The 15,965-nt window shown below is 33.3% G+C and overlaps 2 protein-coding genes across 3 annotated transcripts; both read right to left on the reverse strand.

Annotated features, from left to right (window-relative positions):
- Positions 1–350: 350 nt before the first annotated feature.
- Positions 351–4,665, reverse strand: LOC132719735 (interferon-induced protein 44-like). 2 transcript variants are annotated; one of them, XM_060703584.1, is made up of 7 exons: positions 4,527–4,665; positions 3,308–3,878; positions 2,897–2,967; positions 1,808–2,005; positions 1,431–1,574; positions 932–1,103; positions 351–698 (listed from the first exon to the last, which is right to left on the reverse strand). In XM_060703584.1, exons 2-7 carry the CDS (start codon positions 3,837–3,839, stop codon positions 382–384), a joined length of 1,434 nt encoding a protein of 477 aa, XP_060559567.1. In that variant the 5' UTR covers positions 3,840–3,878; positions 4,527–4,665; the 3' UTR covers positions 351–381. The 2 variants fall into 2 exon arrangements, with proteins under 2 accessions (XP_060559567.1, XP_060559568.1); XM_060703585.1 differs by having other exon boundaries at positions 4,436–4,536.
- Positions 4,666–12,503: 7,838 nt separating this feature from the next.
- LOC132719736 (interferon-induced protein 44-like) lies at positions 12,504–14,984 on the reverse strand. Its single transcript, XM_060703586.1, has 4 exons — positions 14,769–14,984; positions 14,387–14,530; positions 13,949–14,120; positions 12,504–13,723 (listed from the first exon to the last, which is right to left on the reverse strand). Exons 1-4 carry the CDS (start codon positions 14,886–14,888, stop codon positions 13,407–13,409), a joined length of 753 nt encoding a protein of 250 aa, XP_060559569.1. The 5' UTR covers positions 14,889–14,984; the 3' UTR covers positions 12,504–13,406.
- Positions 14,985–15,965: the final 981 nt, after the last annotated feature.

The following is a 15,965-nucleotide window of genomic DNA, read 5'->3' on the forward strand; positions in this document are numbered from 1 at the left end:
AACTGTAAATGAAAGAATATGTAACTTTTGAGGTTCTACTCAAATTCGGTAGAGGGGTAACACTGGTTTATTATTGTGACATTGCGCGTGTGTATATGAGTGCGTGCGTGCGTGCGTATGCGTGTGTATTCACCGGTACATTTATACAAAAAAATTGGATTATACTAAAACGTGCAACAACTTAATATGTTGCAAGAGCATATATGTACATGTTAATACTGGATACATAATAACAATTAAACTATTCCCATTATTGTACATTTTCAAAACATTTTTGATTCGTTAACCTCATAATATTCAACAAGACTTTTATGTAATGCGTACATTATACAGCTTTTTTTCTTTCATGCTTTGTAAAGTTTCCCATATAAACATTCAAATTCACTTTTCAAGTTTCAGTTTTCCCATTTCGACTTGAACATTTTTCTCCCTGTGTTTCATGTTCAGCATGAAATCTTCAGAACAATGAAGCATTTTACGTAGAGCCAAAAGAGAAAGTATATCAACGTTGTCGTCAAGCTCAGCCTCGTTTTCGTAATTCTTCACCGGAAGTACGTTAGCACGTGGAAGACCGAGAAGTTGTGAAGCTTTATCTACTGATTGTTCCACTTTTGAACTGTAGAAAACCTGAGACACGTCCTTCTGAACGTCATTACAGAGCTTGTCCACCTTTGTCAGGAGAATAAGTTGTGGTATTCCTGAAAATTTACATATGGGAAACATTAGACGTACGAGTTACATTGACCATTAATCAAATGAACTTGCCTTAATACGAGAATAACACACATTTTTTAAATATAACAGGAATCTAAGAACGATGCAACAGCATTGTTGTGACAGCCATATGCAACAGAGAAGCTTTAAACGTAATGAAAATTTCACCTTTTACAAAAAGGTAAAAGGTTATATTTTTCATATCTTTGAAATCTACCTTTTTGATTCGTATGTCCACGGAGTCCTTTCATTTTCTCAACAATTTTTGTTGACAACACCTCTAATGTTGTAGAGTCAATTACAAACACTGCACAATGAACTTTGTCATTCCCAGTAGGGTCAGATTTGAACCCAGGAGATTCTGGAGTGATTGGTCTCGTTGGGTTAAACTAAAATTAGATATGCATTGATAAATTGACATTAAATGATATTTTGAAAATAAGAAAATTGAGAAAAAAGTGTCGCTAGAATCTTTGCTGTCGGATGAACTGTTTGTTCTTTTCCGGGTTGGTTTTAATTGGTTCTTTTTTTATTCTCTTTTTCTTCCTTCTGCTTTTTTATAATTTGTTTTTGAAATTGTGTTGGATTATCTAAATAGAGTTTATTATAAATTGAAATTTATATATTGCACTGTTATGTGTTTAGTATTTTCAGATACTCATTTATATAGAGGTTTCAACAAATGAATAAATATTCAATAACTTATTGAATAATACCTCGTAGTAATACGGTATGTTTCCATCTAGAAGATAATTACACTCTAGTACATCAATCCCCATAGTTTCTTCTAGACCACGTGTATCACACAACTGAAAGTTCAAGGTAGCCCCAGAACTAATTTCGATAGAATACGGGACAAACTGAAAGAAATATAGTCAGGTTACATTATGTAAGTCATTGTGAAGTCATCAATTCTTCACTATTTATGCTGCTGTCTTTGTTTTGTGTTATTGTTGCTTTTTCAATGGACAGGTTGTTGTAAATATGTGTTGTTTTCTTTTTAGAACGGGGGACGGGGAGTCGTTAAAAAAAGAATAAAAACTGTGTGCGGAGTATTATGTGCAGATGTCAATATTTAATCAAAGGTACTTACTGCAGTAGTGAGACTGTGCTCTGAACTTCCGCTGCTAGCTCGCTGTGTGATTCGGCCGCGGAAAATTGAATCTATAGTGTTGAAGAAGCTAGACTTGCCTGCACCAACTGGCCCTAACATCAAGATTCGAGCCTCGCTTACATTCGAACCTTGGATAGGTTTAAAGTTTACTATCTCTTCTTTGAGGTCATTATAAAACTGAAACAGTGAAAAATAAATAAGACTGGTAATTTTGTCCTTACAACAGCAAATCCTTTTCACTAAAATGTTTATATAAAACTACAGTTACAAAAAGGCATTTGTTTGTTTGTTTTTGTTTGTTTCATTTTACGCCTTTTCCCAACAGTATTTCAGTCATATAGGCGGTTAGTTTATAACCATCGTTCCTGGACAGTTACACCAGTACTAGACTACTTCCTCCGTGCTAAACAACCAAAGCATCTCCCGGGGATTGAACCCACGCCAGAGAGGTAACTGGATTAAAAGTCATCGACTCTAACCCCTCGACCACGTAGGCGGTCAAAAAAGGCATACATATGTACCCTTTTGTTTGATCATGAGACATACAAGTATGTACTTTTCATCTCAGCATGACACATATGTACTTTTTCTATTATCGTGACTTATATGTAATTTTTCTCTTATCGTGACACATATGTACTTTTTCCTTATTATGAGATATATGTACTTTTACTCTTATCATGAGACAAATTGAAAGCAGTTTCTCTCATACAAGCAGAAGAAAATGTCTCCCATTATTTTCCTTACATTTCTTACAAATTATGAGCTATCTATAAGGACAATTTTGCTTGAAACAACATCAATTATTCCCGCTGCCTTTAAATACCTCGACATTTCTTGAAATCACTTGTATATTATTAGTTATAAAGATCGTTGACAGGTTAAATGGCCCTATATAAACGGCTATTTTTAAGTATAACCCGAGCCGTCACTTTCATATTTAGATTTCATGCCATTATATACATATTTCTCACAATCTCCGCCAATATATAAGACCCAAGTCATCCCGCACGGACACAATAAACCCTACCTTCAACTACAACATCAATTAATCTTGAACTATCTTACCTTTTCGTTCCAGTCCTTTATTTTTCGCCACGGTGAAAGTTTTTTCTCTTTTTTCTTTGTACGTTGACCATCTAAAATATAATCTGTCAGAATAAGAATTGTACTATAAGTATATAACCATTTTACATATACATAAATAGTATATATCAAAATTATTATTGGATTAAACAATTCTACAAGTTTTACTTATGTCACGTCGTCAAATAACAATGATAATTCAGAAAGCATTGGTCTCACTTGTTTACTATGAACTTTGTAATAAAGTATTATTTCGTGTGGTAAGTAAAGGGGGGGGGGGTAAAAACATTTTCCATATTAATGAGTTTGTAATATGAAATATTGATATAAAAATCAAATTTTGAAAATATAATCAGGCTATGATGATGTTGACAAAGAATAATATTTGATAACCTGTTACCATGTAAACTTCAAGTTCAGTAACTTCCATTGTATCGTTGTTTATCTTGCCAGTGTTCATTCCCTTGTTGTTGAACACATTCCCAAATCCTGCCATGTTTCCATTTAATCGAAAAATGTTTCCAGATCTGTTTATGTTAGTATGAAAAGTGCTTAGATCATAACTTTCGCCGAAGATTGGTCCACAATTACTATTATGAGCAACCGCTTTGTCTGGCTGGTTTACTGGGAATTTATTCATCTTACAGCTTTCATTAAACATAAGCTGGTACAAAAACGCCTTATCGTCGTAAATGTATCTCCCTGGGTTTTCTTGCCAACTGACACTGGTATAAGCACCATAAACCGACCCATGTTGGTTATACAGAACTGTGACGGTGGCACCCTGGTTGTTACATTTCTGATGGAAAGTCTTAGGATCGCATCCATCACGTGTTATGGCATAGAGAAGTGTAAATGTCTTGGGTCCTGTACCTATCCATTGCTCGAGTTGGTCCATATATTTCTCTGTTAATTTTCCCTCCATTTTAACGACTGTTGAGTTGTCAATTATTACAATCAATGCCTGTGAAAGAAAAGAAGAAGGAACAACATTTTTTATAATTAATGCATGTACTCTCTTTAAGGCAGCAAACGTCGCATACATGATTTTATATATGAATATTTTTTTCACTTCTTGCATGAAACACAGCAAGTACATGAAGTAGATTCATTAGATTATCCATGTGATATTGAAACAAAATTGTCAAACTTCGGGCATTTACGTATACTCTGCTTTAAATGATATATGACGGAATAAAAGTGACATAGAGTTAGTTGTCTCATAAAATGTATAAAAATGTCTTCGTCGAATTCTGTAATGGCTTCCGTAGGTTGTTGAAACCGAAAGTAAACAAATACATGTATGGAATCATTTATGTGTTGATGTGTTGTTAATTGAAATAACTGATTGAATGAAGTCTAATAACAACTACATACCACGGCACACTAGTCAATAACGCATACTTAATCAATACTGAAACTCAAGACAAAACTTATTAGAAATGACCTAAAATCGAATCACACGATTGATAATACATTGATATGCTTAGTGCTAAGAATAAAAACAATTGGTTTTTTTACCCTTTAAATCATGGTAAATAATGCTGTAAATTTAAGTTCCTTTAAACGCAAATAAATATCATTTGGCACGATAAGACAGAAAGTGATTTACCTGTTTGTTTTCGTTTTCCGAAAAAAGGAAGTCACTAACCCAAAAGTCAATTTTCCAAAATTACGGAAGCCGTTGCAGGACATAATGGCTATAACTTGAGTAAATTATGTATTTGTTTTTGCTCATCAACCATGTTTTTGGTAATATCAAACCTTGAATTATAATATCTTGTAAAAATACATTTAGATCATAGATAGTAGAATATTATGGTCACAGATTTAGTAACTGTAAAGAAATAAAGATAAAACGCTCAAACCAAGGTAGATAAATACTACAAATCTATATTATTATCGTCATCATTTTGTTATTTCCCTTTGTTGCATGTAACGACTCAAGTGACGACAACGTAACAAACTAAGCCGAAATAAAAATGAATGTTTTTCGTGTTCTAGCTGTGTTATTTTCACTCAGTTAACTCGATGATATGCTCGGACTGATGAGCAAAAAGTATTATGTAATTGTGCTTTCTACTGATGTACATGTATAACAAGTATTTTTGCAATTATTTTACATGTTACTTCTAAAAGTGACATTATGCCTATTTTTTCAGTGTCGAATTGACATGGTGAATATCCATATCGGTACCCTGTTTGCGAAATTTACTAAAGCGGTACCCTCTTTGCAAATGCACAGGTCATTATCTGTTGAAAACAAGTAAGCGACATACACCAATCTAGTAAATGTTCATTCTACTGATAAAGGTTGTATGCCGAGTGGAAAAGAATGATACCGTGGAACACTAGAATGTTTTAACTATGTCATTCCAAGGAATGTGTCCATTATTCAATTACTGCAACTCCACAATAAGGTACACAAAATCGCGGCCACACCCACCGACTCGGCATGTTCTTTGGACCAAAATGAACCAATGTTTTAATTTTACATGCAATCATATTTTATATTATTCTCGGACAAATATAAATAAGGCAATAGAAAATAAATTCCCAGATTCTCATCCCCGCACGCCCGGCAAAAATTGCTTCGCCCGAAAAATTTTTATTTTCAAAAAAGAAAAAAGAAAGAAAGAAAAAAAGAAAAAGAAAGAAAGAAAAAGAATCAAGTTTTTAGCTTGATTATACTGTGTACTGAAAGTTATAATATAAGTGTATCATCATCTGTGCGGCCGAAAGTCCGTCAGTCTCGGTCCTGGCTGAATAAAGGTCGGATCATGTGGGCCGAGATAAAAAAATTTACCGTGAAAAATCCTCGGGCCCAATAAAATTTTTAAAAGCTAAAAATAACCTGTTTTGATAGTTAAAATGAAATGTGTTAAAGAACTTTAACTATATTGAAGTTTGAACCACAAAAAAACCATTTTAGACAAATCAAATAAACACTAAAACAGCAGTTCATAACAGCATCGGAAAATTTTGCCGTAAATTACAAATTTTGAAATTTTGTTTTACAATGCCCTTTGAAATAGCAGCTGAATAACAATTCAAAAATACTCATAAAATAATTAATCTGATAAAATCAAAATCAACAACAACTAGAATTGTGAATGGTTATGCAGGAAACAGACATTTTTTCGTTTGTCACATATTTTCGCGATGCCGATTTTTATAATACAAAAAGAAGTCACCAAAAGGAAGCCTTGTATTGATACAATTTGTCCAATAACACTTTAAATATAGTTTACTTATTAAATTTACTTACTGTATTGTTTACATTAGTTTAGAATGAGACATTTGCCAGTGTGTGTTGTGTAAGGAATATTTTCCTAAGGGAGGGGGTGTATGGAATCACAGATATATTATACAAGCTTCATGATGGAATTAATCAAGAAGAAACAGCAGAATCGGGAGTCTCAGGATTTTGAAAATCCTAGTGAGGACCATGATTATTTCTACCGTCCACATTTTGTTTTGTTTCTTCATTGAAAGCCAAACTAAGAAAAGCCGTCATTTTGACATTCACCCAGGTTGTTATCATATAATACTAGAAATGTCACGGTCTGAAATAATCATCTGCACAAAAAATAAATAAAGGGTGCCGGTCTTTGTGGCCTTAAAAATGAATTTCGATATATAGAAAATGTATAAGCTTCATGGTCAGCGTGCTGCTTGATTTTGTATGTAATCTTTATAATATCTTTAGTCATAAATAAGATAGCTTTTTAATATAATAGGTAAATCTCTGTACTTTCTTTGCCAAATTTTCAATAGCTTAGATGTTATTTTTGCAATGTGATATATAAATAGGATTGTCTTTTTGTCTAGCTTCATTGATTGAATTAATTAATTTACTCATGTAAAAGCACTTTTGATCGGCATAGACATAGTACATCTTTATTCAACTCTTATAAAATTAAGATGTCTTATTATGTAACAATACATGTAGATCTATATATTTTTTTTATTTTGTCAAAACATCAATTGGTTTGATGTAAAAATATAAAAGGTTCAATATAAACAGCTAGATCATTACAATCAAGATAATTATTATCATGTTGCTTCCATTCTCAATCTGAATCTATATATCTCTTACATACACATAATATTAGAACCTATTATATAGAACAAATTCCCAAATATTGACCTCTTCGTGTGTAATTCCAGACCGAGAATGGAAAATAAAAAATAAAAATTAAAATCCACCCACCCGCCCCATTTTTTCCCAAAATTTGGATGAGAATCTAGTTATTTATTTTCTATTGCCTAAAAAGTGGAAAATGTATTTTAGATTCATAAAAACACCTTACTTTCGGTTTCTCAGCGACACGGGTTACCTCTTGCTATTGATTTTTTCTGTCACATGTACTCTCCCATTTTGTTTAAAGCGGGTATAACCCTCTTAGTCCAAGAAATCCCTGCATAAAATAGGGTGAATTGTGCACCTCTTGTGAAAAGCATGAAACTTGGCATGGTGGCAGGAAATAGTATTTCAATTCATTTTAGCCTGGGATCCACTTTTTAAAAATCCAATATGGCCACCAAAATCCAAGATGGCCGCCATATATAAAAAATTCAGAATATTTGGGTATTACAGCTGTAGGCATACCTAGAATAGTATAAAAAAGCATCAGTTCATTATATTACAGATTAATATTCAGGCCTCTGATCCAGGTTGTGCAAATCCTAAATGACTGCCAAAATCCAAGATGGCCGCCATTTATTATTTTTTTTAAAATATTAAAGTTTTTCAGCTGTATTCTTTACAGGTCAGTATGAAAAAGCACCACTTTATTATATTACACATTTATATATATTAAAGCCTCGGATCCAGGTTGTGCAAATCCAAGATGGCTGCCAAAATCCAAGATGGCCGCCATATTAAAATTTTCAGAATGTAATAGTTTTCAGCTGTTGTCGTCATTACAGAACAGTATAAAATAAGACCAATTTAAAATTATGGTATTGCATATTTATTTATATTCAAGCCTTGGATCTGGGTTTTGCATATCCAACATGCTTGCCGAAATCCAAGATGGCCACCATGTTGAATTTTTCAGAATATGTTAGCTTACCGGCTGTAATCATTTTCAAATTAGTATAAAATAGCACAAATACATTATATTACATGTTTTTTAACCAAAACAATATGAAGAAAATTTTTGGGAGACGTATTGTATTTGCCTTCGCCGTCTGTCTGTCTGTCCGTTCGTCCGCATTTAGCTTGTCCATCCTTCACAGGTCAAAGTTCATGTGGGATTTCAACTTAACTTTACAGGAGTAATTAGTACCATCCCAAGTTGTGGACATCACGGTCACATTCCGCTTCGATGCACAAAATGGCCGCCAGAGCTAAAAGCAGAAATATCTTGCCCGGCCTTCACTGGTCAAACTTCTGGTTGAATATCAACCAAACTTTACAGGAGAGAGCAGAACTATCCCTAGTTATGCACACACATCACCAGCACATTTTGCTTCGCTGCAAATAATATTCGCCAGAGTTATAAATAAAAAAATATTGTCCGGCTTTCACAGGTCAAGTTACAGGTGGGATTTCAATGAAACTTCACATGGGTGACCATGCATAGTTTTGGGAGACATATGTTTTTGTGACAAAATCCATTTAGTTATGAAACTGTTTTAAAGCATCCGATTCATATTGAAACATTCTCATAATTAAAGTGCTCAGATTTTTTTAAAAGCATTATTACTTGATTTACGAAAACTCAAAAGAAACAAAAGAATATTTAATCAAAAAATGGAAGTTCAACCGTCTCATAATTTCATTATCTGCTCGTGAATAAAAATCTCTTTGCTAATTTTAGGTAATTTCAAGTTCAAGCAACTTGCAATCAAACTAAACTGAGCCTTATTCCAATGATATAATATGTAGCTGACCTGCTATTGGGCTATATTTTACCAACAGCTATGTAATTTTCCCTAAAAAGAAAACACTTCATAATAATAAGTTTAAAATATCAAACTTGAATAGTTTGTTGTTTTTTTTTTTTTTTGTTTTTTTTAGAATAATCTACTTCTTGTATTTAACAATCCTACATGTATAAATTATCAAATGTCGTCTAATAACAATTACTGAAAACCCCTAGGTCTCACTCGTTTACTTTGAATTTTGGAAAAACAATTTTATTTCCATGGAAAATCATGCTACAGTAAGTTTTAGTAAGAAAAGTTGGATAAATACATTATTCCATAAAATTGAGTCAATTTAGATTTTTGGAAATGAAATCAAATTTTGAAAATGTATAAATCAGGTTAGGAAGAAAGAATATTATTTGATATATTACCTGTTACCATGTAAACTTCAGGGTCAGTCACTTCCATTGTACCGTTGTTTATCTGTTTAGCTGACATTCCATGGTTGTTGTATGCAGTCCCGTATCTTCTCATGCTACCATTTAATGGAAAGGTGTTTCCAAATCTGTTTATTATGTTACCATGAAAAGTGTATAGATCTTGGACAGGGGGTTGGTCCATAGGTATTATTATGAATAACCGCGTTCTATGGCTGGTTTACTGGGAATTTATTCTTCTTACAGTTTTCACTAAACTTAAGCTAGTACAAAAACGCTTTATCATCTTTAACGTAAGCCCCTGATGTTGACTGCTAACTGACACTGGTAAAACCACCATATACGGACCCATGTTGGTTGTACAGAACTGAGACGGTGGCGCCCTGGTTGTCATTTAAGGCAACAAACGCCACATGCATGTTTTTATATATGAATACTATGGTGGCTGATTTGGTACATTGCACGTTGCGTTGTCGATAGCAACAACGCAACCTATATCGTTATCGCCTTTTCGTCTTATCGCTAGCGACAACACGACAAAGCACCAAACGGCGCGTTGTCGCGCTGTCGTCTTGTCCTCATGTCTTTAGCGAAGCAAGCCAAACGGCGTGTTGTCGTGCGGCGCGTTATAGCCAAAACTTCGATTTGAACCGAGCGACAATGTCACATCGCGACAACATGCCGCACGACAACGCGCCGTTTGGCGTACATAGTTAGCGACAGGACGACAAGACGAAAGTCCGACAACGCGACGTTTGGCGCTTTCTCCTGTTGTCGCTTGCGCAACGCGTTCCAAATCAACCACAATAGAATACTTTTTTCATTTCTTCCGTGAAACAAAGCAAGTAGCTTCATAAGCAATCGCAACCGATTGGCTTAATTAGATTATCCATACCATATGATATTGTAACAAAATCGTCAAAATTCGGGCATTTCCGTATACTCTACAATGATATATGCCGGAGTAAAGGTGACGTAGTCTTATAAATTATAAATGTTTGTCTTAAGAAAATAAATATTAAATCAATTGCTGTGTCGAGTTCCTAAATATGCGTGTCTATGGCTTCCGTAATCTACTGATAATGAAAGTAAACAAAATACATGTATAATCAAAGCACAGAAGACGCTGAAATTGTTTGGGTCTCAGAATGTCAGAAAGGTGAAGGTTTGTGAGATTATAAAACAATTTGTTTTTGTATAGTGCCACTAATGCTTTCCAGCGTTTTAATTGTAGTAGATTGGCTATAAGACTAATTGCAACACTGATATTCAATCCAATGTTTAATTTGAAAAAAAAAAGTTGCCTTAACTGGGAATTGAACTCCAGACCAGTCGCTTCCTATGCGAGCGCGCAACACGGACACGGTGAATTTATATGTTAACGGCATGAAGAAAATCATATTATTCTAAATTAGGGTTTGTAACGACGCTAACTTGTGTAAATAATCATGGCGCTTACTATAAGCATGTATATCTATAAAGAATAAAACAATATTAGAAATCTTCGACCATTCGGGAATTATTTTGCTTGAAAATTAATGCGCCTGTCATGTGACCATATTTACGCAGTGATCTCCCCTGAATTTTTCGGCCTTTGTGTTACATATTAAGAGAAGTAACCGCTTAAAAAAGCGGACTTCTTTCGGCATTTGCAATTAAAAGCATTAGAGTCTGAAATTTCGCTACCATTATTTGTTTGGTCTGACGACCCAAACAAATAAAAATCATTAATATGTTGATGTTTTGATATAAAAAATAACTTGCTTAATAGAGTCTAGTACAACAACTGCATACCACGACACACTTATCAATAACACATAATAATCAATGCTGAAACTCAAGACAAAACTTATTGAAAATGACGTAAAATCTAATTACTCAATTCGGAACGCACGATTGATAGAGTAAAAGCTATTATTTTCCCCTTTAAATCTTGGTATAATGTCGTTAATTTAAGTTATTTCACACAAATAAATATTATTGGGCACGATCAGAAAAAAGTTATTTACCTGTTTTCGTTTTCTAAAAAAGGAAGGCAGTACTCCAAAAGTCAATTTTCCAAAAATACGGAAGCTGTTAAAGGACATAATGGCTATAACTTGGGTAATAGCTATGGTGGCTGATTTTGAACGCCTTTGTGTGTCGTGTTGGCACTAGCGACAACAGGACAAAGCGCCAAACGGCGCGTTGTCGTACTTTCGTCTTGTCACATTGTCGCTCGATTCCAATCGAAGTTTTGGCTTATAAGCCAAGCGACAGGTCGACATCGCGCCGCACGACAACGCGCCGTTTGGCGTGCTTCGCTAGAGACAAGACGACGGCGCGACAACGCGTCGTTTGGCGTTTTGTCGTGTTGTCGCTAGCGACAAGACGAAAATGTGATAACGATATCGGTTGCGGTGTCGCTATCGACAACGCAACGCGCAGTGTACCAAATTAGCCACCATAACATAAACCAATCTAGTAAATGTTCATTCTACTGATAAAAGAATGTATGTCGAGTGGAAAAGAATCATACCACGGACAATAAGTGAGCTAAAGTCATAGTTTATAGTGTAGTTATAATTTATACAACAGATAACAAAATAAAATATGCCTATTTAGTAGATGTAATGTTATGAATAAATTATTCACAAATTATACAATTAAATAGCACAGTGCAAGAAACAGACTTATAAATGTACCTTACTGTTGGATCGGCAAAGTATGACTTGAGATGTATATGTTATATATTATTGTAAAATTTGACAAATATCTGCGTATGAAGTTAGTGTCCGTATTAAAGTACTTGAATTATTGCACAGTACACGGACAATGGACAGACAGAACGGGGTAGACTTGGATCCTCTCTTACGATTTAGTTTATACAGTATTTTTCATTTAGTAGTGTTTATTAATATGTTCAATTACAAATATATTTCTAGTCATGAACTTAGAAAATTTTGCATTATCAAGGCTCTTTTACTATCAAGCACTAAGAATAGTCGAGCTTGCTGTCATACTGACAGATCTTACAACGATACGTCAGCAACAAATGCTTTGTTTTTATACAAATTTTAAACAATCACGAAAATACAATTTTATAATAACATTATATTATTCATATTTATCATTGAGTATAATACTGAATTATATAATAAATCATAATAAATAAGTACAGAGTTGTCGATTTGTTGTTGTTTTTTTTTTTTTTTTTTTTTTTTTTTTTTAATTATTTTTTTTTTTTTTTCTTAAATTAATTTGTCAAAATAATTTCAATTGCACTTTGAATGGTGTTTAATTTTGAACTTTTGATTTGAATTATATGGCCACAGATGAATAAAACTAGGCTCGACAAAGTACAATGATGAATTACTATGAAATTTTCTACCTCGGAAATTGAAAACGAGGGAAAACGAGGGAAAATTGAAGCAATGATTTAAATAGGGACATCAAATGGTGCAAACGCTTGAAGTTCATTGGTTACCTTTATATGTTGTGAAATAAATTTTGTTACCATTTGCCAAAAACGATACCTTATGATGTTGATTCATAAACATTAAAGAGTTAAAATGTTATAATTTTCTACGAATTGTAATGTTGTCTTTTTTTGCATATATATGACTCAGTTTAAACAAATGTAGTACTTTACATAATTCTTGTTGTAATAAAGCATCTTTGAACTACATTAAAACAATAGAGGGGCCTTGTTTATGTTGTTAAACTTTTGCCCCAACCTTTTTGCATATTTACATTTATGTTATTATGTATTATTGCATTTTATTGTGTGTGTGCATGCATGTGCCTGTGTGTGCACCGGTACATATATACAAATAAAAATGGGATTACACTTAATGTGCAAATGTTTTTATGTATTATTGCACATTACTGTGACATCGAATGTGTATATATGTGCGCGCGTGCATGTGAGTGTGCATGCGTGTGCTTGTGTGTGCACCGGTACATATACACATATACAATAAAATGGGTTAACACTAAATGTGCAAATATGTTGCAAGGACATACATGTACATGTAAATATAGGTACATTTTCACAATTAGTCTAGTTCCATTATTGTACATTTTCAAAATATTTTTGTTTTCGTTAAGTTATTAATATGCAACAAGAATTTTATGTTATGCGTACATTATACAGCCTTTCTTTTTTCTTTCATTTTTTTTTTGTAAAGTTTCACATGTCACTTTTCAAGTTTCAGTTTTCCCATTTCGACTTCAACATCTTTCTCCCTGTGTTTCATGTTCAGCATGAAATCTTCAGAACAATGAAGCATTTTACGTAGAGCCAACAGAGCAAGTATATCAACGTTGTCGTCAAGCTCAGCCTCGTTTTCGTAATTCTTAACCGGAAGTATGTTAGCACGTGGGAGACCCAATAGTAGTGAAGCTTTATCTACGGCTTCTTTTACTTTTGTACTGTAGAAAACCTGAGCCACGTCCGTCTCAACGTAATCACAGAGCTTGTCTACCTTTGTCAGGAGAATAAGTTGTGGTATTCCTGAAAGTTTATATATGGGAAACATTAGAGTACGTGTTACTATAACCGAGATTGGAATTCCACATGCATCAAATGAACCTACAAATCTTTTCAACATGACAGGGATCTAAGAACGATGCAATAGCATTGTAGAAATAGTCAAATGCAATAGAGTAGAAAAGCTTTAATTTAATGAAAATCTAACCTTTAACAAATCTTACATATTTTGATAACTTTGAAATCTACCTTTTTGATTCATAACTCCACGGAGTCCTTTCATTTTCTCAACAATTTTTGTTGACAACACCTCTAATGTTGTAGAGTCAATTACAAACACAGCACAATGAACTTTGTCATTCCCAGTAGGGTCAGATTTGAACCCAGGAGATTCTGGAGTAATTGGTCTCGTAGGGTTAAACTAAAATTAGATATGCCATGATAGATTAACAAAACACGTTTATTTTGAAAAGTAAGAAAATTATTTTTGGAGGGTTGTTGTTGCTGTTGTTTTCTTTCTTTTTTTGTTGTTGTTTTGGGTTGTTTTTTTTTTTAATAAGGTTTTGAAATTTAGTTAGACTTGATAAATGTACTATAATACATTGAAATTTACATATTGCACAGTAATGTTTTAATGTTTTCAGCATATAGTGGTTTCAACAATGTGAAGAACTAATTGAATAATACCTCGTAGTAGTACGGTATGTTTCCATCTAGTAGATAGTTACACTCTAGTACATCAATACCCATAGATTCTTCTAGACCACGTGTATCACACAACCGGAAGTTCAAGGTAGCCCCAGAACTAATTTCGATAGAATACGGAACAAACTGAAAGAAATATAGTCAGGTTACATTATCTAACTCATGGTGAAGTCATCAATTCTTCACTTTATTGTCTGCTTTTGTTCTTTTGTTTCATTGTTGCTCTTTTGATGGAAGAAGTGGTTGTTATTTTTCATATGTGTTGTTAAATCTTTAGAACGGTAGTTGTGGAGCCTTTATTTAAACAAAAAACTTTATGCGAACTAGTATGTGCAGATCTTGAAATTTCATCATAGGTACTTACTGCAGTGGTGAGACTGTGCTCTGAACTTCCGCTGCCAGCTCGCTGTGTGATTCGCCCGCGGTAAATTGAATCGATAGTATTGAAGAAGCTGGACTTTCCAGCACCAACCGGTCCTGTCATCAAGATTCGAGCCTCGCTTACATTCGAACCTTGGATAGGTTTAAAGTTTACTATTTCTTCTTTCAGGTCATTATGAAACTGAAACAATAAGCACTTGATAAGACTTGTATATTTCGTCCATATAAGGCATTTTTTTTTCATTTCAGTTCATTACATTTAAACTACATTTCAGAGGAGGTATCAATATGTCTTTTTTCTTTAATCAGAAAAGTGAGACATATATACTTTTTCTCTTATCATGAGGCATATGTACTTTTTCTATTATCATGAGGCATATGTACTTTTTCTATTATCATGAGGCATATGTACTTTTTCTATTATCATGAGGCATATGTACTTTTTCTCTTATCATGAGGCATATGTACTTTTTCTATTATCATGAGGCATATGTACTTTTTCTCTTATCATGAGGCATATATACTTTTTCTCTTATCATGAGGCATATGTACTTTTTCGTTTATCATGAGGCATATGTACTTTTTCTATTATCAAGAGACATATATACTTTTTCTATTATCAAGAGACATATATACTTTTTCTTTAATCATGAGACATATGTACTTTTTCTTATCATGAAACATATGTACTTTTTCCCTTATCATAAGACATATGTACTTTTTCTCTTATCATGAGACATAAGTACTTTTCTCTTATCATGAAACATATGTACTTTTTCCCTTATCATAAGACATATGTCCTTTTTCTACTATCATGAGACCTACGTTCTTTTTCTATTATCATGTGACATTTGTGTTTGTTTTTTTTTAATCATGAGACATATATAATTTTTCTATTATCATGAGACATGTGTAATTTTTTCTTATCATAAGACATATGTACATTTTCCCTTATCATGAGACATTCGCACTATTTCTCTTATCAGGAGACATATGTACTATTTCTCTTATCATGACACATATGTACTTTTTCTCTTATCATATGACATATGTGCATTTTCCCTTATCATGACACATATGTAGTTTTTTCTTTTATCATAAGACATATGTACTATTTCTCTTATCATGAGATATATATACTTTTTCCCATATCATGAGACATATAAACTTTTTCTTTGAT

Source organism: Ruditapes philippinarum, unplaced genomic scaffold (genome assembly GCF_026571515.1).
Source record: "Ruditapes philippinarum isolate M1 unplaced genomic scaffold, ASM2657151v2 ctg11845_1_1_1_1, whole genome shotgun sequence".
In the NCBI taxonomy this organism is placed as follows: domain Eukaryota; kingdom Metazoa; phylum Mollusca; class Bivalvia; order Venerida; family Veneridae; genus Ruditapes; species Ruditapes philippinarum.